This window comes from Lissotriton vulgaris, chromosome 3_1, assembly GCF_964263255.1.
Source record: "Lissotriton vulgaris chromosome 3_1, aLisVul1.2, whole genome shotgun sequence".
NCBI classification, from domain to species: Eukaryota; Metazoa; Chordata; class Amphibia; order Caudata; family Salamandridae; genus Lissotriton; species Lissotriton vulgaris.
The window spans coordinates 311,537,937-311,564,498 of NC_141689.1; the positions used below are offsets into that span (position 1 = coordinate 311,537,937).

General features: G+C 47.0%; 1 protein-coding gene across 2 annotated transcripts in view; it reads right to left on the minus strand.

Annotated features, from left to right (window-relative positions):
- The window catches only part of AMACR (alpha-methylacyl-CoA racemase), a 508,826-nt gene that overhangs the window by 231,257 nt on the left and 251,007 nt on the right, over positions 1-26,562 (minus strand). For both annotated transcript variants that reach the window (XM_086960506.1, XM_086960507.1), the window contains one exon: positions 4,998-5,158. In XM_086960506.1, coding sequence (XP_086816632.1) covers positions 4,998-5,158 — 161 coding nt within the window. The remainder of the gene's footprint in view (positions 1-4,997; positions 5,159-26,562) is intronic.

Consider the following 26,562-nt stretch of genomic DNA (forward strand, 5'->3'; position numbering starts at 1 on the left):
TCGAGTGCGAGCCGGCGTGGGCATATCCTCAATCCAACGTGTAGTGAGTGGTAGCTCGTGCAAGAAGTGCTGAGTGATTAAAGAAAAGATTGAGAAATTTACAAGTGTCAGATTAATTATTTTGGACTTAAGCTTGCATGTGCTCGGAGCTCTTGTTCCATTGCTGTTTAAATTAGTTATGAGGGTAGACATCCTTCCTCTTGAGCACTGCATGGATTACTTGCAATAGAACAAAGTGGGTACTGTGTTTTTTGTGCGCCCTACTTCCCTTATTCACACACATTAGTTTCACCAGAGTAGGTGACTTAATGGTCTGTGTGCTTGCCAAAGGACACAGTGGAAGATGGGCTGTCAGATGGCCCATGGACATTTGGTCTCTCACTTCAATAGGGATGCCTCGGTTTCTTGGTACTTTGCAAGTGCAAGGCTCCACCCTGGTGACAAGTTGCTCCTGCACTTGGCAATTATGTTGGGGTTGCCATTAGACCTGGACGACAGGTGGTGATGATTCCCCAGGAGTGAGGATGACTGGAGGGACTTCGCAACCACGTAACTCAGTGTCTTTGCTAAGGGGGTTCTTTATCTCTTACTTCATGCAGAAGTGAATCTTTTGACAATCTTTTTGGTTTAGATAATTGGAGGGAACCTGTTTAAGCACAACAGTTTTTTTCTCAGTCTTTTAATATGTGAAGTGTTTTTAATTATTGTTATCGGCTGTGAACTACATTTTGAAAGGTAGACAAATCTATGTATTTGGGGATTTTTAATATTCATTTTGTGGACAAAATTGAAACCACTTGCTCAAGCATTTTATGAAATTTGTTCCCTGTATGGAACGCAATTGTGATGTATATCCATTTGTTTTTTCTACCTATTTTTAATTGTGGTAAAGAAAAAAAGATTCAGACATATTCATATACAAAAAACAAAAAAAGCATTTGGAAGAGACGCAGTTCGCGCTAGCTGCGGCTTACGTTTGGTTCTCTCATTGAGCTGTCTCCAGGGACATCGCTCCTCCGGGGTGGCTGTCTTGTGTCTGCGGGTGCACTCTTGTCTTGCAGTGGTAAGAGTCCTCGTTCTTCTCCTCTTGTTGATCTCTCCAATGCACCTGTGTTCGCCCGGTTCCTCAAAGTGACACGATTGTCACTCTTCTATTCCTTCTTGATGTGGCGTTGTGCCACATTCTCTTCATATTGTGGTGGTGGCAGATTGCCACTTGGGATGAGCGTCTCTCCTCCTGCCGGTAATTAGTTGATGTACAGCGTAGTCTTACTGCAGTGTTGGGGCACTCCCTCGATTTAATTTACTCTCTTAATTTCTATGCAGGTAAGTACTTAATCAATAATAACTCAGATCGGAAGAAAAAAGACAGAGTCCGTGGTGTTAGAGTTTCTTAGGGGTTTTATTCCTTAAAAAGGAATGGTCGTGACCAGGATATCGGGTTCTGACCACCACAGGGGTGTCAGAAGGGATAGAGCGCTACATTTTATTAACAGTACATAGCTTATATACTTAATTTATGCCATAAGCAACAGTGCAGGAGGCGTAACAGCTGAGAGAAGACAAGATAACAGTGTACACGTGGTACTAGTACGTAATCAAGAGGCGTGAACTAGAGGTGTGTGCTAGAAACGTCACTGATAGGTGTCACGGGTGGGTGGCACTAAGCAGAAATGTGGCAATGTCAGCAGAAATCGGAAGCTTGGATGCGCGCGCAGCTGCATGACGTGTGATTGGAGGGGTGCAGGGGACTTGACATTTACACTGACGGAAAGAGACAGAAGTCTGGCATGTCAGATCAACTTGTACGTCTATCATATCTGATATCTGATGTTTAGGAACCATATTATCTGAGCGGAAAGGTCTCTAGGGCAGAAGCTATTCTTATGCTAGCTGTGGATGCGTGTATAAGCGCCTAAGTGTCTGCATGAGAAGCGTGGGGGCATGGGCCTTCCATGGGAGCATGGCAACAGGAGCTATGAATTACTTGCACTGAGACAGGTCGGCCCTCTGGCTCTGCAGCTGGGAGGATGTTTACTGAAGCTAGTAGGAAGGAATGTATTTTCGAGGAGCGGAACAGATAACTCGAAGGTTATAGTCAATCTTGGCAGGCAGCAGGCTGAGCTGAGCGCGAGGGGCCGCGCTGAAAGTAAGTCAGAGTTCACGGGTACAGAGGCAGCCTGGGCAGAGGCCCCTTGGAGTCAGAAGCCAGGAAAGAGTCTCGGTGGCAGAAATTCAGGGCCTACTCAGCTAGAGCTGAAAAACGTAGAAGTACACTACAAAAAGACGTTGGCATAGCATACTTAGGAACAGACCATTCAACCCATTCAGGGTGGATCTGAAAGAGGACATGTTAACGTTAGACGCAAATGTATTTGCGTCTTCATAGCTGGTACAGGAGGGAAGTTACATGCACTTTAACTCGTACATGGAGACGGTGGGGTACGCGCTAGGGAACACATCTTGACCATAAAATTTATATTTCCTCATCCGGCCCACTGCGGGGTGGTGCTGGTGCAGTGGAGATATAGAGGCTCTCCCTCCTGAATTAAGCCCACTCTAGGCCTTTACATTGCTCTTTTCTATGGGGAGCGCTGGGGATGTGCAGCATCTCTTTTGCTGGAACTTGGTGGGCAACAAGGTACTTCATGTACCTTGCATTGTGACTATGAGGGTGCCCCTCCTCTTCTCATTTCTCCCCTTATCGGGTAATTGAGGTCTTCTCCCTATTTGTCCTCTGCCCCATGGCCCATAAGAAGGCAGCTTTCTGTTGGCTGTGATTAAAATTTTCTTATGGTGCTTAAGGCAGCTGTGGGCTTCTTATGGCACTTCCTCTGCAGGGTTTACAGTCTCTCCCCTCCAAACACTAGGCAGCCATCAGGGTCGCACGGTGTACTTTTGGCTAATCTCTACTTTCTACGCCAATGAAAAGCGAGTCCTTTTCATTTGTAGGCAGCAGCTCGGAGGTAGGGAGCATGCCCTACTGTTGCTTCATTTGGTCCACCTTCAGCCTTGCCGTTCCTGTTCTGACGCTAGTGCCACGCTCTCTGTGCTGCCCGAATATCCTCTCTGCCATACTGAGGCACAGGGCACAGTCAATGTGGTACAATTGATGCTGAAGGCAAACTGGGGTTCTCTGCTTGCTGTAGAGCTCCTGGCTGTCCGTACAACCTTTCCTTGCACGCAGACTCTACTGCGGAGCACCTCTCTCACTGCTTTCCTTCTCACCACAGACTGTTGAGTGACAATGAGCCTGGAGGAAAATACTTTCTGCTTCTTTCCTGCCTGTCACAGTCTGCGCAGGGTACTTTCCCCATGTGCATCAGGGTGATCTCGCTGCTAGACTTGCAGGCATGCTGCACCCGGTTCCACTGAGCGCTGCCTCCGTTCCTCTTTCAGGGATGTGGACTCAGGGGGCGGGGAAGTCTTCGGCAGCTCTTGCTTAGCTGGGCTTCTCCTTAATGTTCGCCATAAGTTGGCAGGGTATGCTCCAACGTGAGTCCCTTGCTCACTTTGCCACTGGATTCAAGCAAGCCTGGCTGAAGACGGCTGAAATGCCAGAAACCGGTCCTAGGAAGCTTGTTTCCGGTCCAGGGAAGGCACGGCTTGGCAGTTTGGGCTGCACTGTTCCCATGAGGCACAGGGTCAGACTGATTTGCATATGGCCATGTCTGAACTGGGGTGGCGGAGTGGGCTAAAGAACGGTGATGGATTAAACCCAGATCTGTTGACTGTGTGTGTGTGTGTTTGATTGGTTCAGATGTTCCTTCCATCACCACCCCATTTTGTATCTCCTTAATGTGTGGCAGCCCACCTCCTCACCTTGCTGGCCTGCACCCCCTATTAACAGCTTACTACTTCACCAGGTGGCAGGGCCGAAGTGCTGCACAGAGTCTAGTGTTCGCCTCGGTGCTTAATTTGAGCAGGAGCTTTCCGGTGCTGAGCACCAGTACTTAATTGGTTTCCAGTGCTAGGCACCGGCACCTAATTGTCAATACCACACAAAGGGCAGTCTGCCACAAGGTGGTGGCACTGGCGTAACGAAAATTGAGGGGGCCTCCCTGCAAGGTATGTAAAGGGGCCCCCTCCGGGCTCAATTAGGAGCTCTCCGAACAGAGTGCAGTGCCGAGGGGGCACCCTGGAGCTTCGGGTCCCCCGCACTGCGTGGGCTGCGGGGGCCTGTGTTACGCCCCTGGGTGGTGGTGGTGCTGCTCATGAACTTTAGAGATGAGCAGTATAAGAGATGTTCATGAAAACTATTTACATTTAAAAAAAAATACTAATACCTGCCTCCCCAGCCATTCCTTTAGCTTTGGGGACCAGGAATAATCTGAACTGTTGCATTTACATGCAATAGAGATGGTTAGTAGTTGTTTTGGCAGCGATGACAGGGGCGATGGGTGGTGCAAGCTGCAACAGCCTCCTGGTCAGAGCCCTGGCACTTAATATTTTACAAATTAAGCACTGATTCGCCTACTACTACTACTACTTCTCAGCTGGAGACTGTTCTCTGTGGTACGTGCAGTGCTTTCTCACCCCTGGGTTTGCTGGCAGGCCCACATACTGCTAAAATAAGTGACACAGGCACTGGGTGGAAGTTAGTTAACTGGCAACGAGCACGTGCTGCCGGGCCTTATTATTTGCAGGATCAAGCCACTCGTGACACCTGTGGAGGATGAGTGTGCCCAGCCCTCGCAGGAGTGGCTGGCAAACTAAGTGCTTGCTGAGACACTAGAATGTGTCCAGCATGACACTACAATGCTGTCTCCATAGTATGAAGGTCGATGTTTCTATTTGCTTGAACCACAAGATAAGATAAAATGGCATGAATTAGCACTTCTGGGTGCATACATACGATTGAGCAGAGACTCATTTCTAGAAACAGAAGGCTGAACTCTGCAACTTCACTGCCGAGACGCTCTTTTAATAACTTAAATGACAAAATCTTGCTCAGCCATACACAGCTGAAAGTAGCGAGACTGTATTTCTTTGCTTACCATGCTTGAGTCAATCACTTGACCTTGGCCAGACCTTGCACGCTCAAACAAAGACATCACTATGCCCATCGCACACATAAGGCCGCCGCCTGCAAAATCAGCCAGAAGATTGATTGGCATGTATGGTTTTTCATGTTTTCTTCCAAGTCTTGAGAGCACTCCTACAACACAAAAATAGGGGTAAATCGTCTTCAAGAATATTTTTAACACATTAGTTTGACAAACATCGATCAATATGTTTCTTATGGAATATATGTGCTTGATAAAAATATTCGCCACCTTGCAGTCTATTTTAAGCATGAACGTGGAATTTATTATTTTAATAATAGCATTCAATTTATAAATACAGGTGTGTAAAGTACTCCTTTCTGTATATAAATGACAGGACACTGCTTGGCATTTGTAGGAGTTTATTCGCAATTACACTTACACCAGAGAGCGCCGAGCCGGTCTCCTCCTTGCTCCAGGACTCGCGCTACTCTCACTGAGATGCGCGCGCATCTCCTAAAATGGCAGGGGCACGTTGCGTCGTCACGCAACGTGCGTCAGCTGGAGCGCTGACATTACATTTCTCCCCTTTTTTCCACCACTGAAACAAAACCTTTTACTCATAGTCCATCGCTCCTATCATAGTCCTGGAACCTGGATGGTCTCACCACCACTCTCCCCCCTCGGGTACGTCTTACCGGGGTGGCTGTAACTTCTCTCTCCTGAGTCTCTCCAATACCTTCTCTCTGGCTCGGTTCAGCTCGGCTCCCCATCGATCTCCTTGCACTCCTCTCCATCTCTATTCTGGGGGTACCCCTGCTGCCCTGCTCCTCGCTCGAATCTCCATCTTCTGTGTCCATCTCCAAGTTGGAGAGTTCATTTCCTTCATTGGGCTCCGCTGCCCCTTCCTGCTCCTGCTCACCAGAGTTCCACTGTAATATTTTATTGCACCTTGCCATGCGGTCTTGCGACCATACGTTGCCATCGCTCAATAGGGCAGCTCTATCATACACCTACTTGACTTGAAGAGGTCTACTATATTTGCTGTCTCCCTTCCTTTGCATTACCGCCAACTTGACTGTCACCCATTCTCCTTTCTCCAATCTAGTGTCTCTCACATTTCTTCGTAAATTATAGTACTTGGCGTAGACCGCTTGTGCTCTTTCCAAGTTTGCCTGAACCACTGCTGGGGACCATTTGCTGGTCACTGTTTTTTCCTTCCACACTCGGTTGTCCCTCGTGAAAGGATCTCGGCCCCTCAGTATTTGGAAGGGGCTGTACCCTGTTCCGGTGGGGGTGATTCGGTAAGCCCAGATCATTTGCCATATTTCTTTTTGCCAATCCATATCACTCATTATAGCCTCCTGTACCGATCCCATCACTACTCGGTTAAAGTGCTCGACCAGACGATTCCCAGCCGGGTGGTATATGGAGGTGTGTCTGGATAGAATGCCATTTCTCTCCATGAATTTTGTCCATTTTTCTGAGGTGAACTGAGGCCCATTGTTGCTCAGTATTGATTTGGGAATGCCTTCTATCACAAACGTATCATTTAGGAACCTTAGAATTGTCTCTGTGTCCATTACTTCTTCCACCATCACTTCTGGCCACTTTGAGTATCTGTCTATGAGGACGCACACGTATTTCTGGGTACCTTGTCCATCTAAAATCGGGCCCAAGATATCAATAGATAGCTCTTCCCACGGGTTCTTTGGAGAGTCAAACTTCCCCAACGCAGGTCTTAAAGGCTTGAGCGTTTTGTCCGCACCTTGGCACTGGATGCAGTCCCTGACGTACCGTTCAGCTTGCAAGTCCATGCCTAGCCACCAGTATCCTTGTTTGGTCCGTAGTTTCGTCTTTCCGAACTCCAGATGTCCTTCATGGAGTATCGCCAGCAATCTCGGAACTATTCCTGTTGGGGGGATGACCTTATCTTCCCTGTATACGAACACTCCCTTATCATCCACTGACAGTTCGGCCCTGACCTCGTAATACTTCCTTAGATTCTCACTGAGGTGTTTCTTTTCTGGCCAACCATTCACTATGCACTCTTTCACCTCCTGTATGTCCTGATCTTCCTTATAAGCTTCGTCCCACTCTTGGTTGCTGATGACCCTCTCCTGGTCATCCATCAAGGCTACCATTTCCTCTCCGGCTTCCTCGTCTTCTTCTGTCTCCATGGCTGCCGCCCTGCTCAAGTAATCTGCTACTTTGTTCCGACTGCCTGGGATATACTCCACGTCGTATCTGTACTCCAAAAGCATCAGAGTCCTCTTTGCAATTCTGGGTGTGGCACTGGCATGCCCGCTTGAGGTGAGTACTTTCACCAACGGTTTGTGATCCGTCTTCAACTGGAAACGTGTGCCCCATAGAAATTGTCGGAACCTTGTCATTGCCCACACCACAGCCAACGCTGAACTTTTTCTCTGTGTCACTCATTGTGCAGGATGCAGAGCTCAATATCTCAACTACTCCTTGTCCTCTGTCCTGCATTAACATGGCGCCTAGCCCCTTGTCACTGGCATCTGTAGTGAGCACTGTTCTCCCTTGGGGGTCATAACCTTGCAGGGGTACGGCGCTCACCACGTCCATCGTTATGCTTTCAAACTCCCTTTGTGCCTCTTCCGTCCAATTGAAGATTGATTTGTCTCTCGTTAATTGTCTCATGTGGTGAGTTTTCGTCGCGAAATGTTGTACAAATTTACTATAGTATTCTGCCATGCCCAAGAAGGACCTGACGTCTTCCTTGCTGGTGGGGGGTGGCGCCTTGCAAACGCTTCCACGTTCTCAGTCTTGGGCGTGATATGTTGCACCCCAATTTCGTGTCCCAAGTAGGTTACTGACTCCATACCTAGGCGGCATGTCTCCCACTCTGCAGTTAGACCTTTTTCCTCCAGCACCCTCAGTACTTTGGCAAGTTTCGCATCGTGGTCTATCTTGTCTCGTCCCATCACTAGGATATCATCCTGAAAGTATTGGATGCCGTCCACGTTCTTAAACAATTGGTGCATTAGCTTTTGAAACGCCGCTGACGCCAGCCCAAACGGCATGCGGCGGAACTGGTAGCATCCGAATGGAGTGATGAATGATGTTAGCCTTCTGCTCTCTGGGTGCAATGCGATCTGGTGGTATGCTGAGGTTAAGTCAATGGTGGAGTACCACTTGATTCCTCTTGTTTTTGCCACCATTTCTTCAATCCGTGGCAAGGGGAACTTCTCCACTACGATGCTCTTGTTCAATTCGCGCAGGTCTACGCATAGACTGACCTTCCCATTGGGTTTCATCACCACGACCAGTGGTGCCAACCACTCGGCACATGTTATTGGTTCGATTATGCCCCTTTTCTCCAATTCCTGCAGTTCTACCTGCACCGCGTCTCTCACGGCAAGGGGATCATTCCTCACCCTGTTGGGACACTGGTTCCGCTCCTGCTTGGAGTATAATCTTGTGTGCAAACTTCTCTAGTTTTCCCACCTTGCCTCCGAACACCTTAGGGTATTCCCTTTTCCATCTGTCCAGGTCCGGCCATCGTTCTGGTTCGGTGGGCAAAACCTGAACTTCTCCTCCCGGGTCCAGTTTGATGCCCAGGTCACCCTGGTCCATCCACCCCAGCACTGATGGTCCTTTTTCCGAGACGTACAGCTTGCAGTTCGCGCTGCGTCCTTTAAATTCAAATTTTAATAGTCTGTACCCCACCATGGGTATGCGGTCTCCATTGTATGAGACGGGCCTTATGTCCAACTTCTCTAGCTCTGGGCCCAACTGTGGTCTGAATGTCTCGTTCCATACCGCCCTCTGGACTGTCGTGTAGGGTGAGCCCGTGTCTGCCACTATGTTTATCGGCACTCCACCGATAGTCATGTCCAGCACCGGTTTGCTTGATCTCTTGTTATCCACGCTTAACACCTGCTCATAAATGCAGAGTACTGTGTCCTCTTCCTCGTGGTTGCTTTCCTCTGGTTCTTCTTGTCCTTGGTCGACATATTTCACCACACTCCAGGCTGTCTTCCTACGGCACACCTTCTCGTAATGCCCTACAATCCCGCAGAACATACATTTGGTGCGAAACGCCGGACATTTCCTGTCATAGGCCTCGTGTGTCATGCTTCCACATCTGTAACAGGCATTCTTGCCGCCTCCCGTTTGTTTCCCCGGTGGGCCTGGATTTCCACGCCACCTGTTCGGGCCTTTCTGTGGGGCTCCCTTGTTCCTGTTGTCCCTTCGGGGCTCCTCCTCTTCTGTTCACCATCGGTCCGGCCAACGTTTCTCTCTTCGCCGCCTTCGCGCATCGTCGTGCCAACTCCGCTTTCTTAACTATAGCCATGACTTCCTTCAGCGTGGCATTCCCGCTTGCCCATAATTTGTCCTGCATGGCCTTACTAGTGGTGTGCATCACTATTTGGTCTTTTATGAACTCTTCTTGGAATGCGGCGTATCTGCACGTGGATGCTAGTTTTCTTAATGCCGCTATGTACTCCTCGACCGATTCTCCGGCTTCCTGCTTTCTCTGTTGAAAATTGTATCGGTCAATTGAGTCACATACTGCTGGCCTATAGTGCTTAGCCTGTTGTTGTGTTACGTGCTACCTTGTCTTTGCGCCAGGACGCTCCTTGGCTGGAGTATCTGTGCGCACAATAAATAGTCGTAACATAACATAACATAACATTTAATTCCTCAATAGCGTGGGCGTAGACATCGTCGTCTGTATCGTCACGTTGTACTAGGTTTTTGAATACTCTGAGTCCCTCCGGACCCAGATTGTGTAGCAGTATCCGTTTCTTTCTTTTACTTGTAAATTTCTCTTCGTTCTCGTCTTCTAGTACTTCGAAAAAGTTGTCTATGTATTCTCTCCAGTCTTCCCACTTCATGAGGGGTTCCCCTGGCTTGGGCTAGAACGGTACAGGTGCCGTCGCAGAATACGCCTGCGCACACATGGTTTCGCGCCTTTCCGGCGGTGCGCTCCCACTATTGCCCTTGGGACTGCCTGGTGCGCTATTTTCCTCCTGCTTCTTTGGTTGAAGTTGGGGACGCTCGGTCTCTTCTCCTTCGCCCTTCCCTGAAGTGCTCCTGCCCCTCGGGTGTGTATTTGCTGAGGGTTTGCCCTTTGCGTTCCTTCACTGCTGCGTGCCCTCACTGTTCTTCTGTGTGCCCTGTATGGCTCCCTCTGTGGGTAATTGCATAGGGGCTCTCTGTACCTTATTTCTTGTGGCACCTTCGTGGAGTGAGGTGTAGTGGGCTCTGCCGCGCTCTCTGATGTCCCTGGTGCCTTTTAGTATGGCTGTGCTGTCTGTCCTGCTTCTGGTCCTCGTCTGTGAGCTGGCTGTGGCTTTCCCTTCACTTTTCTTTGATGGTCTGAAGGCTGCACCTGCTCTGGGTCCACTGCTCGATTTTCCGTTTTTTTTTCTCAATCCGACCTCGTCATCATTTTAAAGTACTCCTTTCTGTATATAAATGACAGGACACTGCTTGGCATTTGTAGGGGTTTATTCGCAATTACATATACACCAGAGAGCGCCGAGCCGGCCTCCTCCTTGCTCCGGCACTCGCGCCACTCTCACTGAGATGCGCGCGCATCTCCTAAAATGGCGGGGGCACGTTGCGTCGTCAGGCAACGTGCGTCAGCTGGAGCGCTGATATTACAAAGTGGTCATCAGTTATTAGCAATAAGAAGTCTCTTGAGGTGGTTATTGACTTTACAAACGCCACGTTCATTCATTCATCCATACATTTTGAAATCAAAAAGGAGGAAGGGAGACGAGATGCGATGTGTTCACTCCACTTACCAAATATCTACATATGCTAGATCAACAGAGAGGAACAAACTACCAACTTATTCTAGTCTCTCTTGTCAGAACCTAAAGAGGCACACTTAGGGATTTTTAAAGGACTCACATCCATAGTATTCGTAATGGCATTCTTCATCATTACATCCTTCTCCAGGCACCCAATGCATCTAGATAGGCTTAACCTTGATCACCCAGAGAGCTCTTCCTACTTTAAGGATGGATCCAAATCTAAAATTACCTACTGGTACCGTATAGAAACTTACAGTTTATTTTAAGGGTCACCTGGTAAATTAAAAACAGATAAATATGCTGTTTGAGATATATATTATCTCTAGCATCAGTGGGTCAACATGTTTCAGCCAGTTTGTTGCCTGAATAGGTCAGTTGGCTTTCTTCAGGAACAACTGTATGATCCCTGTTTTTACCACAACAGGTGAGTAGTTAACAGTGGCAGATCTCATTTTTAGAGATTACACACACACTCTGCATTCACAATGCAAGCCACACCCTGAGAACTCTCCTCAGTTAAATATCTTCAAAAACTTTATTTTGGCCATCTTACCATAAAAGCGCAAGGTGCAAAACAGCTCATATAAATACAATAAAAACTTGAAAATGGACCTGAAACAAAAAATGGGTGGTCGGGTGACTCAATCATTGAGGTACAACTGGGGCAGTACTGGGAAGTGGCAGCAAGGTGGTGCTAAGTGCCTATAAGAGACTTCAAAAGGAGAGTACCAAACCTGAACTGCATATAAAGTTTCCTGTCTCTGGGTGAGTGAATGATATCTAAATAAGGTTCAAGGGAACTAATCAATTTAAAATCCATGAACTCAATTGGCAGGCATCCCCACGACAAATTAGTAAGTGTAGCCTGCACTACCCAGTCCCAGTAGTGCATTTATACATGATCTTTACTAGGTAGCAGTGTCGGGTCCCTAGCTACCCAATGTCCTTCCAGCCCAATTGCAGCCAGTAGGCATTTCACACTTCGTATCCAACCTATCTTGTTATATGTATCTAGTGCACTAACTTCCCTGACAGAGTACTCAAACGAAAGCAACTCGGGGTGGACCTAATGCGCTGCCAAAACAATAACGGGCGTAGCTTAACCTTTTCTGAAATTGGGACCTTGCCCAGATCCAGCCTTAACGGGTAAAGAGGATACTCAGGTGAAGCGAGACCGAGCACCTCAAAAATGTATTTTCAGACGTAGAGAGGTCATCCATCCTTTCGAAGCCCCATAGTTCGGCTCGATAGAGAGCGTGGCTTACTGCTTGCAACTAACAGATCTGGAGAGCGGCTGCCACAGGTCTGCTGAATGAGGTACTATGTTCTTTTGTCAAGACCCCTGCTATTTTCCTATGCTTCAGGGTCGCTTTAGTCACATGGGGCTTCCAAGACATATCTTCCGATAATGTGATGCCCAGATAATCAAAATGTACTAACACTTTGCAGTGGAACGCCTCCCAGGGATAGTTTTCCTCTATAAGATTTGTGGAGATTAATCATCAGAAGCTCCGTCTTGATGTGTTGACCTCCAAACCTTGCATGTCGCAGAAGTCCTCAAAACGGTTTAGGAGCAACCAAAACCCTCCTGATGTTGTGGATACTAACAGCAAATCATCTGCAAACAAAAGCGTCACAATTCACCCCACCCCTCAGCATAGGGGCATCAGCTGAAGTCTGTAAAACACTATTCATAAAAAGGGAAAAAAAGTGGATGCCTATACTCAACCCTGTCGAACACCACTACTAACCTTGATTGGGTGGTTAAGCTGGCCTTGACCACCCCAGCGCACCCTGGTGTAGTTTGCCTCATGGAGGCGAGGTACAAGAGATAACATCTCTGAAGGTAACCCCATCTCTTTTTATCAGTTAAATATTGCCTAGGTGATTTTGACTAGCATCATAGGAAAGTAGAGGTGGGATGACTTTATTGTTACAAATTCGTCAAAAACCGAAGTCCGGCATTCTGCCTAACGAAGAATTAGAGGACCTGATTAGGCTGAATGTCTTTTTAGGCATATACATCTTTCCCATTCTGAAATGGCATGGGATAGGGTAGGTGAAATTTGCTCAAAACTGGGGCCATCATTTTTAAAGTGTCCAGGGATGCAATATGGACGCGGTCCGCTTTTTGATCTCCTGGGTCACTGTAGAACTACAGAAGGAGCCATAAACATTGTGCCAACCCTTCTAATTTTGCCCGTACACCTGTACCACCAGCGCAATCCCAAGGGAACATTTCCTCATTTGCAAGGGGGCCTTACCCTATGCAAATGAGCAAACACTTCACCTCTGCGCTCATACTGTATTATGGATGTGGGTGCAGCTGCAAACGAACTCTCATTGGGTGTATTATGAAACACATTCAAGTCAAGTCAAGTCATAAGCTTTTATTCGATTTGTGAATACAAATCACACAAGCATAGACATAAAAACAGTTAATTACATTCATGATTAATCTAAAAAACACAGAGACTCAAACAATCTCAGAGATAATTCATAAAGGAAGGAAGCATATACTAGTCATACACTGGGCAACGATACATGATTAAAAATATAAAAAGCTAAAAATTAGAAAGAGTCATGCATGTACAGACAGGAATAGTGATGATTATCATGCCAAATACTATTCCTGGCAGCTGTACATTTTAGTATTGTTTCGATAAGGGTAAAACAAAGTACAATACAAAAGGAAAGGTAGTTGGACCATACATTTACAGGCAATGGGCAATGGGCATAATACAAAATTAAATACAATATGCTTTTAAAAAAGGAAAATGTGTACAGACAGGAGTGTATATAATTATGGCAGCACTATACACTTCCTGGCAGCTGTACACTTCAGGATAAAAGTGACAACAAAGAAACAAATATCCACATTCTCTAGGGTGGATATTAACTCTAGAGCACTCTTAAAAGATCGAATATTGTATTTTATAAAAATAGGTTTTAGATACCTTATTCTTAGAAAGTGATAAAATTTACAGAAAAGTAAAAAATGACTGCAGCTTTGGCGAGAGAAGTTGTCACATGGGCAAAGAGTCTCAGACCTTATTTCTGTACTGGGAAGGCGACAAGATGATGTGCAATACCCAGCCTAACACGGGTTAGTACAAACTGATGGGATGGTCGAGAGACATTCGAAAGGTAGGCTTGAAACCCCGGAGTCAAATTTAGCTCTTTATAAAACTTCACGGTGGCTAATTTGCCGTACACCTTATCTCGCCCTTCCTTTTTAAAGTTTAGGAATGTTTGTTTGATTTCTTTTTTGGGGATTGCAACCGCCAGTTCGGGGTCCAGAAGAACATCAATTTCGAAAAGGGTTTTATACCAAAAGTGAATGTATTTCAGGCACTCAATGCGAAGTGAATAATCCAAGCCTATACAATCAAGAATAATTTCTTGATTGAATCGAGTTTCTGTCTTAGCCCAAATAGAACGCCACAGTAAGAGTGGCCGAACAGCTGCTAAGTCAGAAATAAACTCGATCCCTACCTCATCATGGGTTAGTTGGACAGAGGCGGAGGGGGGGAGGTATAACAATCTTTTTAAAAACGTATTTTCATCCTTTTGGAGCGATGGGCCCTCAATATGACCCCACACACCCGCCCCGTACAATGCAGAGGAAACACAACGTATGTTGTATATGTTAATCATATCTAAAATACTTCTAGATCCGAGCTTCGATGCAAAGCGAAAGATACTGCTAGTGGTTCGCAGCATTTTCATCCTGATATTATCAAACTCGGGTATCCATGACCAGTCATTGGCGTAGGTAATTCCCAGATAACAAAATGTTTTTACCTGTGTCATCTTGTCGCTATCTAAGAAAAAACTGGACTTCAGTTTGTTAATGGACTGCCCACACTGCATTACATACGTCTTAGATTTATTCACGCGGAGCCTTCTGTTTTGGATAAACAGCATAAATGTATCAATTAATCGCTGTAAACCAATCGGGGTACGAGATAAAAGGACAGCGTCGTCCGCATATAATAATATTGGGACGGGTTTTCCTCCGATCAGGGGGGCATCTGCTGGGGTATTAGCCAAGGTGCAATCAATATAATTAATAAAGAGAGAAAATAAAAGGGGGGCCAACACGCATCCCTGGCGAATGCCTCGTGAGACTTTAAGAAATGGCGTACATTCGCCTAGGGTGCCATAACAAACTTTACAGGAAAGCCTCTCGTAGAGCCTGGCCAAAAAATGAACTATTTCCTTTGGTGCCCCTGACTCAAGTAAAACCTTCCAAAGAATGGCATGATCAACTAAATCAAACGCGCTGCTCAAGTCAGCGAAACATAAAAAAAGGTTGCCCTCTTTTGCTACAGTGTATTTCTTTAAAATCAATCAATCAATCAATCAATCAAAGACATTTATAGAGCGCACTACTTACCCATAGGGTCTCAAGGCGCTTGGGGGGGGGAGGGGGGGGGGGGTGCCGTTACAGCTCGAACAGCCAGGTCTTGAGCTTCTTCCTGAAGGAGAGGTGGTCTTGGGTCAGGCGCAGGTCGGCCGGGAGGGAGTTCCAGGTCTTGGCGGCCAGGTAGGAGAAGGACCTTCCTCCTGTTGTCGCTCTATGGATGCGTGGGCTGGCTGATCGGAGGTGGCGTTTGGGAGCGTAGAAGTTGATTCGGTTGTTGAGGTAGCTCTGGCCTTGATCGTGTAGGGCTTTGTGTGCGTGGGTGAGGAGACGGAAGGTGATTCTTTTGTTGACGGGGAGCCAATGCAGGTCTCTCAGGTGTCCGGAGATGTGGCTGTTTCGTGGGATGTCGAGGATGAGTCTGGCTGAGGCGTTCTGGATCCGCTGGAGTCTCTTCTGGAGCTTGGCGGTGGTTCCGGCGTAGAGGGCGTTGCCGTCGTCCAGCCGGCTGGTGATGAGGGCCTGGGTGACGGTCTTCCTGGTCTCCGTGGGGATCCACCAGAAGATCTTCCGTAGCATGCGCAGGATGTTGAAGCACGCCAACGAGCCGGCGTTGACTTGTCTGGTCATGGAGAGGGAGGAGTCCAGGATGAAGCCCAGGTTGCGTGCGTGGTTCGTCGGTTTGGGTGCGGTGCCCAGGGCGGGGGGCCACCAGGAGTCGTCCCAGGCGGTGGGCGTGGAGCCCAGGATGAGGACCTCCGTCTTGTCTGAGTTCAGTTTCAGGCGGCTGGTCGTCATCCACACGGCTACCTCCTTCATCCCTTCGTGCAGGTTGGCTCTGGCGGCGGCGGGGTAGTTGGTCAGGGAGAGGATCAGCTGGGTGTCGTCGGCGTAGGAGATTATGTTGAGGTTGTGTTGGCGTGCGATGGCCGCGAGGGGGCTCATGTAGACGTTGAAGAGGGTAGGGCTCAGCGAGGATCCTTGGGGGACGCCGCAGATGACTTTGGTGGCCTCTGACTTGTACGGTGATAGGCGGACTCTCTGTGTTCTTCCGTCGAGGAAGGAGACGATCCATTCCAGTGCCTTCTCCTGGATTCCGACGTTGCTGAGGCGTTGCACTAGGGTGCGGTGGCAGACAGTGTCGAAGGCCGCGGAGAGGTCTAGGAGGATGAGGTCCAAATTTACACATTGCTCCAGGGTGCCCATACCTTTCCTGAAACCATATTGCACTTTTGTTAAAATATTCATATCTGTAGCCCAAGTTTCTAATCTTTTGAGCATAATTCTGCTCATGACCTTTACTGAGGCGTCCAACAAAGAAATCGGACGGTAATTTGAAGCCTCAGATTTACTCCCTTTTTTAAATAGGGGAATAATAACTGATTGTCCCCAGGAGGGAGGGATATTACCTTCTACTGCTCAGTTGAAAGTCCTCACCAGGATAGGAACCCACAGGTTAGGTTCAGCTTTTAGTAGATCAATGGGGGCCCCATCGGGGCCCGGGGCCTTCCCCCCTTACTATTGGAGAGCCCTTCGTATCCCTCTTCCAGGGTTATTTCCAAAGGTAGGGGTATCCAGGAGGAGGGCTCATTAGCTGGTGAAGTTAGGGGTATCCCTCCAGGGTTAAAAATATTAGTAAAGTGGGTTATCCACTCCTCACAGGCAACATGAGAAGTTATCTCCGGTATTCCTTCAGTATTCAGAAAGGGACTATTAATTGTTTCCCAGTAAAGTTTGCAGTTTTTAGTCTCTGCTGCTTCCCTCAGCTTGTCCCATGCTTCACTTTGTAAACCCTTTTTTCTATTAGAGATTGCCAACTTATAATTAGCCCTTAGTTGTTTTATTATATTGTTATCTCAGGGTTTAATGCCTAGGGCTTTCTTCAGTCCCCGTAAAGCTACTGTACAGGATTTGTCGAACCAGCCTAATTTTTCAACTCTTTTGGATGCAGGTTTCCTGGTAAAAATAGCATTAATAATAGTATTAAGCCTAATAAATTGTGTTAACAAGAAATCAGGATCAATATCATTTTTTAGGCAATAACTGATTTTGGTTTTGCAATTATCTATAACCTCCCTTTGTTTAGCCATGGAGTTGCTTCCTGTCCATTTAATCCTTGGACCATTTGGTCTAATCGGAGCTATATTAGTGGAACAGGTTTCTCCAGTCACTATATTTGCACCCCGTCCCGGTAGGGTAACGTAGATGCTATTATGATCACTAAGACTTTCCTCTCTAACACATAGATTTAGGAAGTCCCCGTTGCTGGAATACAAGATATGATCAATAAAAGTCCCAGCATCCCTCCCTGTGAAGGTGGGGCAAATAACATTCAAACTGTTTTTATTACAATTTAACAAAGTTAAATCTAATTTAATTAACAGTTTATTTAGAATAGAGCCGTAATGACATGTGGGAAATGAGGAGAATCCTCACTTTCATCCACCCCCCCCCTGGGATTAACCATCTCTATACCAAAACCACATGGATTCCCTTTTGATAGATGGCAAGGCTGTAAGTTAAAATCCCCTGCCCATAGGATATCAGCCCTTCTATTTGAGGTGCCCAAAACCTTTACAATTTCCTTTTCCAAAGGGAATAAAATATTCCCTCTGGTTACATCAAAGATATTATTATAAAAGTTAACAAGGACCAAATCGTTTCCCTTACTACATTCGACCCTTACTACCTGGCTGTGAGTTCCCACATTAGTGCTGCTTTTGACTTTAAAATTACACAACTTGTTGGACAATAGGAGCAAAAGGCCGCCCTTAGCCCTCCCTGAATTGGATTTGGTGGCATTAAGGCAGTAAGATGAATACCCCTCTACCTTTATTTGATCTTGGCACCAGGTTTCTTGGAGGAGGATTATATCAAATCCTTCCCCTATAAAACTAGGCCAGAAGGGGGTGTCCAATTTCCCTGCAATTCCGGCAATATTCCAAGAGATAAGGGTAAGGCCAGCGTGCTCGGTTGAGCCATTAGCCACAAACTCTGATTGGGAGGCCTGGGCTATAAGCGGGGTATCTGCCTTGGCACTCTCACATGGGACAACCTTCAGGACACGGGGATCTACACACACTTCTTTGATGATGCATGAAACATCACTTTGAAGGTGCCCAACTATAAGACTACAAGTAGGAGTCTGGATGTTATTGGCATAGGGTTTGAGAGGGGTGGTTTGAGAGGGCCTAACGTCATGTACAGGGATCTTCCGTAAGATAGCATGTCCTCTGGGGGGTATGCAATCAGAAGTAGGGACTGCTCGTTCGCTGACCTGGACATGTTGCATACGTGGATCCATCCCTATCCCTAACTGCCTATTGTCAGACTGATTTAAAGATGGCAATGCATAATGTCAGTCAACCATCTCGAGGCAATCAAATCTGTTATTGGTATGAATGCCTTGCCACCCATCGCCCAAAGGTTGTCCCCTATTAGAGTACCAGGTGCGAGGTACTCACTCCCTACTCCTGTTCTTCTGGGTCAGCCATGGGCCCCCAAAGTTCCAAGGGTGTTCCGGAGGTATAACCCAATTAGGTGGAGGTATTGGGTGATGATAATTGAATGTGGGGGGATAGAAAAAGGAGAGTCGATGGGTATCAATTCCCCCTCTCTTCTCCAAGTCCGGCCATGAACAGATATGATTCACGGTGGACGCATCCTCACATGTAATGATGACGCAATCCCCCTGAATACTCTTAGGGCTCGTCCCTACCCATGGTACTCTACGTACAGATGAAATCCTACTGGTGTTTGGAGGCTGTAAAGGCCTATTAATACTGAGCCATTGGAGGATTTTATTCAAGAGAGACCAGGGTGGTTCATCTGTTCCTGCTGTGAGTTCAGGTACTCCTGTTAAAATCACTGTAAATGGGGATACCTCAGGCGCTAGATGAACTGGGCGTTTGGGTCTAGATCTCTTTTTGCCTTCTGGGGGTTGGGTTTGGGTTTTTGGGGGCATAGGGGGTTTTGTTTTAGGTGGCTCTATAGACACATTAGCAGTGGTATGATTAACAGCTGTTGCTGGGGCCGGTGGAGGTGGAACAAAGGAAATCTGCTGGCTAGTTGCAGATGACTGGGCTGGAGATTTTACTTTAGGCCTAGATTTAGCACAATTTTTTGAAACTGGCGGAATAGGTGTTGAAGGTTCTATTGTTTTAGTCTGGGCCTTGTTCATAACAGGCGGTCTGTCCGAGTTAGAAGGTAGACCCCCAGAATTGGCCGCTGTCGATACCCCACCAGGCTTATTAGTTGCCTCCCTGGTCTGATTGGATAATTTAACCAGGATTGTGGCAAGTTGCTTTTCTATTGACATAATACTCCGTTCCAACGGTTGCAGATGGTGTTTTAATAAATCCCTAAATCTTGCAAAGAGCTGCGAGGAATCACAAGCATTCAAACCAGCGCCACCCTCTTGATCATTGTTCAATAATGGACATTGTAAGTTTGGTGAAGGGGGTGGTGCAGAATTTTTACCGGGGAGCGAGTTATTAATAGGTGCCACAATGGGCCCTTTCTTTTTGATGTTTTTGGGACATTGTTTGGTGTTATTACCCTTATTACCCTTATTCCTGAGTTGTAGCTGCTTTGGGACAGCACCTTCTCTGACCCCCTTGAGCCGAGTTGTTTGTACAGAGTCTTCAGTCAAAATCAGCTCAAGGTTAGGAGTAGTCTCGAGGCTCCCTATCGAATCCAATACCAGCGACAGGTTGGTAGCTGACAAATCCACAGCATTTGGAATGGAGTGGACTTGAGCTGTTGCATCAGATTGTATTAGGATAGGAATGGGAGAAGCTGATGGAAGCGGGGTTAGTGCCGCTGCTATGAGACCCATTGACGATCTCCTTGCGATCGCAAGGTCCTGGGATACCCTGCGCTCTAGCAAGGAAATATTTTCATTGATAGCCTCAGTAGTTGTTAAAATAAACTTATCGATTGGACCTGTAAACAAGGCAGTTTTATGTGCAGTCTTGCTTCTAGAGCCCCTTGTCGAGGTCATTGTTATTAAGTTCAAATATCAATAGTCAATACCTTTAGCAGATATGGACAGCGACAGGAAAGTAGGAACCAAGGGGGGTGGCCCAGCCCAGCCTGGGTCAGTCTGGAACGGCCTGAAACGGGCCCGCCCTTGGCCCGGGCTTCGCCCGGCGTCCCGCGAGACGGGTCTGCTGACAAATTTAAGCGCCGCCTGGCGCTTCTCCACGAGGCGGAACACCGCAAGGGCCTCTGGACCTTGGAGTCCGCCCCTCGCCCGTCTCCTCTCGGCGGCCCCTGCTCCGGTGACAGGTGAGCAGTCGGGCGGCGGGAGACAGGCGGGCGGGTCCGCTGATGATTTTCAAAAGAGCTCCGTGCTCAGAGGGCAAAGCTTGGTGAAGCTGGACAGGCTGGATGCTGCAGGCACGCAGCGGTCAGAGTCAATAATGGTTTCAATGTGCTCACCCGTAGATGGGTAGCAGGGGGGGGGTCAAAGGATCCCCCTTGCAGGCAATTGCAATCACCTACTGCACCTGTTTACAGGGGGATCTCTGTCCACATTTGAAATGCAGGCCAGTTGCTACCTTCACAGTGACAGGCGGAAGATGGACTGAAACAGTCAATCAGCCTTTCACTAATGCTGCCAGGATAGGTGCAAATTATCGGCTATGTTGGAAGATGACCCGGTCTGCATTCAGCATCCCCAAGGAAAGTGAAGCCCATGGCCTCGCATAGAAACACCTGGTACAGGGTTCTTGCTGACTTACTACTTTGATTCATATAAATCTGTAGCAAAATTACTTTTTTTCTGCTTTGCCTAATTATTATCTGTTAATAAAAACACCATATGTCCTGTGGGCTAAAGCAACTGTTTATGGATCCTTGAGGACACAAAAGTTGTTGCATCATGACCTCTGTTGGTTTTACTTACTTCCCTTTTCGCAAAGATCGGCTAATTCCAAGATTCCCATACTGAAGATCTCGTAAACCTAGGGTTGGGTCTAACACATAGGTCTTCTTATCAGAACACGGAGTATGGCATTGATTCTTGGTCTTATGTTGTTCCTTCAAGTTGAAGGTGGGGTCATCCTCAAAGTGGAAGTGTGATAACGAGCCTACTAATTACTAAAAGGTCTAATTTGAATTGCACCATATTCAAACAACATATCAATTTGTTAAAAGTCAAAACTTTCTCCCTGGCTCATGGCAGTACAAGAACCAGAGTGACATGAAAGGCAGAACTGTTACAGAATACATTCACCCTGTGAAGCACATTAGCACTACTGATAGCTAGGCAATAATTTTAATTACCCAACTCAAGGATACTTTTTACTGATGATATTGTACACTGTACACCCAGTTCTCTACAAAACAGGCTTCCAGAGGCTGAGATTTTCATGCAAACTTTTCTTTGGTCATTGATTTACATAGAAACCCTGTTGTTTCATACTGGTCAACAGTCACTGCGGATGCTGCTCACAAGTCTTTACATTCTGGTTTTACATAGTGCTAGGCCCAATCAAAACAACATCTGAATGATGCTACACTTGCTCATTTCCTGTGGATTTGGACTTTTTACAGAATATCCCAAGAACATGGTAGAAGAAAGAGTGTGTTCATACTAAAGCGACCCAGAGTGCAATTCTCTATTGCCGGGCAACTAGCATCTACCTTGCATGTTGTCAGTAGATGCTGTCATGTATTAGGCTGTGCAACGAGATTCCGCCTTGCAACCACATCCGCTGCCTAAGATATGTGAATTTATCAGGAGTGTTGACTTTTATGTCGTTCGTTAGACCCACAGCACCTCTGACTGACTGGTAGCTCATTCTGGGTCAGGGTTCATGATGGGTTCACAAAGATGGTCAGTTGATAGCCCAAGACTTCCCCACTACACACATTTATCCCTAGAGATCATACTCGATACATCAGGGTTGATGCCAGTTCACCTTCTCATGCTGGCCGACAGCAGAAGCCAGGCATCCAAAAGTTGGGCTAGCATGGATATTTAGAGAAACCGATGGGGGCATTTAGAAGCATGGGTGGGTCATTGTAGTCTTTCTCCAGGGGCGGGCGAGATGGTGAGCTTGGTGTTGTTGCACCAACAGTTATTTTAAAAAGTAGTTCACTTCGGACTTGCTACGCAGAGTCAAGAGACTATCATCGCCCCTGGCAGTTTGTATAGAAAAGTAGTGAGTGGCCTTGTACAGATACGTAGGCCAGGTGCTATTGACTATGCTCTGGACCTTTGCTCTTTGTAGGCTCTGCACCCCCGGGGAAATATGGATGTATATTCTATAGGTCTGCTCTTGACCTTAGAGCTACTAATAGTTTATCGGGGTTCCTAATTTTTGTTTTCTGTAAAAAGAGTTCTCCTTCTAGGGAGTTTCCCCATTTGTCAACAGTTCATCTCAAGGTCCTATGTCAATCCAGTGGCTCTCTAGCTTCTTATGTACAGTCAAGGGTTCAGTTTTGGTCCCAATAATTTAGATCTTTGCTGTGTCTTGGGGTTTGCTAAATAGGTTTCTGTAGTGCATGGTCTGTGTTAAACGGACAGTAATCAGAGCACTTAAAAAAGACACATTTACAAATTCACAAAGGATAGTGAGTTAACTCTAAAGACTGCAAAAAGACCCCCAGTTAAATTTATGTTTTGAGATTAGGAAGTAGAATTCTTACATCAGGATAATAATGCTTTTATTTAATAAATCACAAATATAAGCTATGAGCAGAGGGAATAATGTCACCATAACTGATTTGAAACCTTAACTTTCTAACTCTTTAATGGAGGCAGCTGGAGACTTCCTATCTAGATACTGTCCTCCGCTTTACCCAAAGAATACATGTTGTGAAATGCATCAATTACTTACCAGTAATTGCATTACCCTGTGTCCTACTCCATCACTTCTATTCATTACACATGCAAGGCATCCCTGCCTCAACAGACACTCATACCACGTGGCCTTAAACTTTGAGTATTTATCACCCCCACCCCCTCCAACCTCCTGTAATACCACATAATCCAAAACCATATCAAAAGGTTGGCATGGACTACTAGGGAGGGATGTAATGAATAGAAACGAGGCAGTAGTACTCAGAGTAATGCAATTACCGGTAAGCAATTGATGCATTACCTCCTCGTCCCTCACTCGCTTCCCTTCATTACACATATGGGATGCACAAAGCCAAACAGGACAACCAAAATGGATATGCACGAAAACAGGTTTATTAGACAAACACAGCCAACAAGGAAGCACCAGTATTCAGGAACCTACCAGAAAGGACTTTGGAACCAAAAAGCTCAGAATGGGTAACCTCCTGGCCAATCCGGTAATGAGAGGCAAAAGTCAACAGGGAAGCCCAGGTGACAGCCGAGCAAATCTCGGAAATGGAAGCCCCCTGGAGCTCAGCACAAAAGGCCAGTATGGACCAAGTGTAATGACCCTGTACCCCCAAGGGAGAAAGAAGCCCAGCAGTCTTGTAAACCAAAGAAATCAGAGACCGAACCCACCGACTCAAGGAAGAAGTGGAAGGACGCAATCCACCACTCAAAGACCCAAAATTTACAAAAAGGGAATCAGAAAGACGAAAAGAAGAGACACGGTCCAAATAGATCAGGAGAGCTCACCTAACATCCAATGAGTGCAGCTGCACCTGACGTACCGAGGAAGTGGAATCAAAAAGGAAGGCAGGATCAATTCCTGGTTCCGATGGAACTGGGAATCCACCTTAGGACGAAAAGAAAGGACTGGCCGCAAAATGATCATGTCAACAAAAACCCTACAAAAAGAATGCTTGAAAGACAAAGCACCTGGTTCACTCAAACATCAAGCCGAAGAAATAGCCACAAAAAAGAAGGTCTCAAAAGACAAGAAACGTAATTCCACAGAAACCAGAGACTCAAAAAGAGGCAACATCAAAGACTCCAACAACAGAGACAGATCCCAAGACGGAAAGTGCCACAGAGGGGCAGGGAGAACATTACGTATTCCTTTGAAAAGACGCTCAATCAAACCATCAGGATCCGAGAGATTAACCCAAGAACTCCGGAAACCCTTAATCGCAGTACACTCAAGACGAAGGGAAGAAACCCTCAACCCCATCGCAGCCCCATCCTGGGGAAACAACATCATCTCAAGCAAGGTAGAAGAAGCTGGTCCAAACCCTTATCACAACACCATCTGCTGAAATAACGCCTGTGCCTCAAGTAAGATTTGTTGGTAGAAGAGGTCAACCCAGCTGGAAGCTCCTCATGCAGCAGACCTAAGCGTTCAACCTCCAGACCGCCAAATGCATCCAGGACTGAACATTCTGCTGCAACACCAGGAACAACAGAGGCAACAGAGTCAGGGGCAGCAACCCCTCTAATTCTGACCTCATTTCCATCAGGAGAGGAAAGCAAGAGGTTTGAGGCCAAGCCGGGGCACTCAGAACCACAGACGCCCCCAAAGAAGGGACCCACAGAAGGAACCGGAGAATCAGAGGAAAATGAGGGAAGGCATATAGAAAATCACGAGGCCAAGGGCAGGAGAGAGCGTCCACCACCCAATCCGAACTCTTCCGACTATGTAACAAAATCTGGCCACCTTGGCATTGCTCACACTAGCAAAATGGTCCACTACTGGAACACCCCAGAGCACTGTCAGCTCCACAAACAACTCCTGACAGAGGTAAAAATCCACTGAGGACAGGATGGCCCTGTTGAGAGCATCCTCCAGAGAATTGGACACCCCCTGAATATAAATCGCCGAGATCACCAACAGACGGGATTCTGCCCACCTAAACAACTTCTACACCGCCAGAGAAGAGGACCTGGTCGCCCTGCTTGTTCACATAAGCCATGGTCGGGACGTTGTCCGTCCTTATTAGAACAACCAAACCCCTCAGAAACCGCAAGAAGGCCCACAGCGCCAAGCAAACAGCCTCCAACTCCCTCCAATTTGAAGACTTCCTGCTCTTCAAGTGGAACAAGAGGCCCCTGGTCTGGTGATCCCCCCCATCCAGGCCCCCAACCCCAAGAGGTTGGCATCTGTGGTGACCACCAAAGGCACCAGAGGAGAAAAAGACATGCTCCATAGCAGGTAACCCTGAACTTACCATCAACTCAGATCCTCCCTGATCTGAGGGGACAACGGAATCGGAGAAGAGAGGGGGGGACAATGGGGAGACCAATGCGCTAGAATGTGAGCCATCTGTTTGTGCAAATGAAAATGTCCCACGCAACCAGAAAAACTGTGGCCACCAGATCCCCTTGGACCTGGAGCCAACAAGCCGCCACCTGGACACGGTCGGACAAAAGAGTCCGAATGTGAAAGTGGATTTTGGATACTCGAACCTTCAGCAGTGTGACCACTCACAAATTTGTAAGAAATCTTGCACCAATAAAGAGACGATCTTGGGACGGAACAAGACAGGACTTTCCCACATTGATAAGAAAACTGTGTACCCACAAAATGTCCAGAACCACCCCATGTGTCTGAGAGCCAACTGGAACAAGGGAGCATGAACTAACCAATAGAACAAGTAGGGATGGAGAAAAATCCCTTGACTGTGAACCAAAGCTACCAATGGAGCCAATAGCTTGGTGAAGACCCTTGGAGCAGGCTTCAGCCCGAATGGCAACACTGCAAACTGGAAGTGGCAGTCTCCTATTGCAAAAAGCAGAAACCTCTGAAGCTCCCATGCCATGGGAACATGCAGATAAGCGTCCTGAAGGTCTATTGAAGTCATGAAGTCCTGGACCCCCACCAACAGAATTATGGACTGTAAAGTCACCATCTTGAAGTGAATGGTCCTGACCCACCCATTCACTCTTTTGAGGCCCAGAACTGGCCTGAACCCGGATACATTTTGAACAAGAAAAAGAATGGAATAGCAACTCAGTCCCTGTTCCTCCAGGGGGACAGGTATGATTGCCTTCTTTTCTAGAAGAGCTTGAGCCCCTTCCAACAGCGCCCTCTTCTTCACTGGATCCCTGGGGACAGGAGTGGAGATGGTGCTCCAGTCGGGAGGCAGAGCGCCAAAGTCTGTATAATAACCGCTTCTGATAATGCTCAAAGCCCATTGATCCCTTAACTCCAAACTTCAAGCATCCAGAAAATACAACAGCCTCCCGCTCAAAGGCCTTGTAGCTGTCTCGCAATCATTGTCAGGACTTCTGCTTGAAGGAATACGGCTGACCCTTGGCACCTGCCAAGAAAGAGGCCTTCTTGGGCTGGAACTGACACCGACGGTCCGAAAAGGGCTTGGAGGACTGACAGGAGGAATGAAAGGAAGATGAGGAAGAAGGACGATTCCAGTAACAACGGGAATAGAAAGATTAATTCTTCCCCTTGTAGGGCAGTGCATGCTTCTGAACTTTGAAAGCCTTTGTAATCATGCTGTCCAGCTGCTCACCAAACTGAATTTTAAGACTTTTTGAAGAAATCTGCCTTAATAC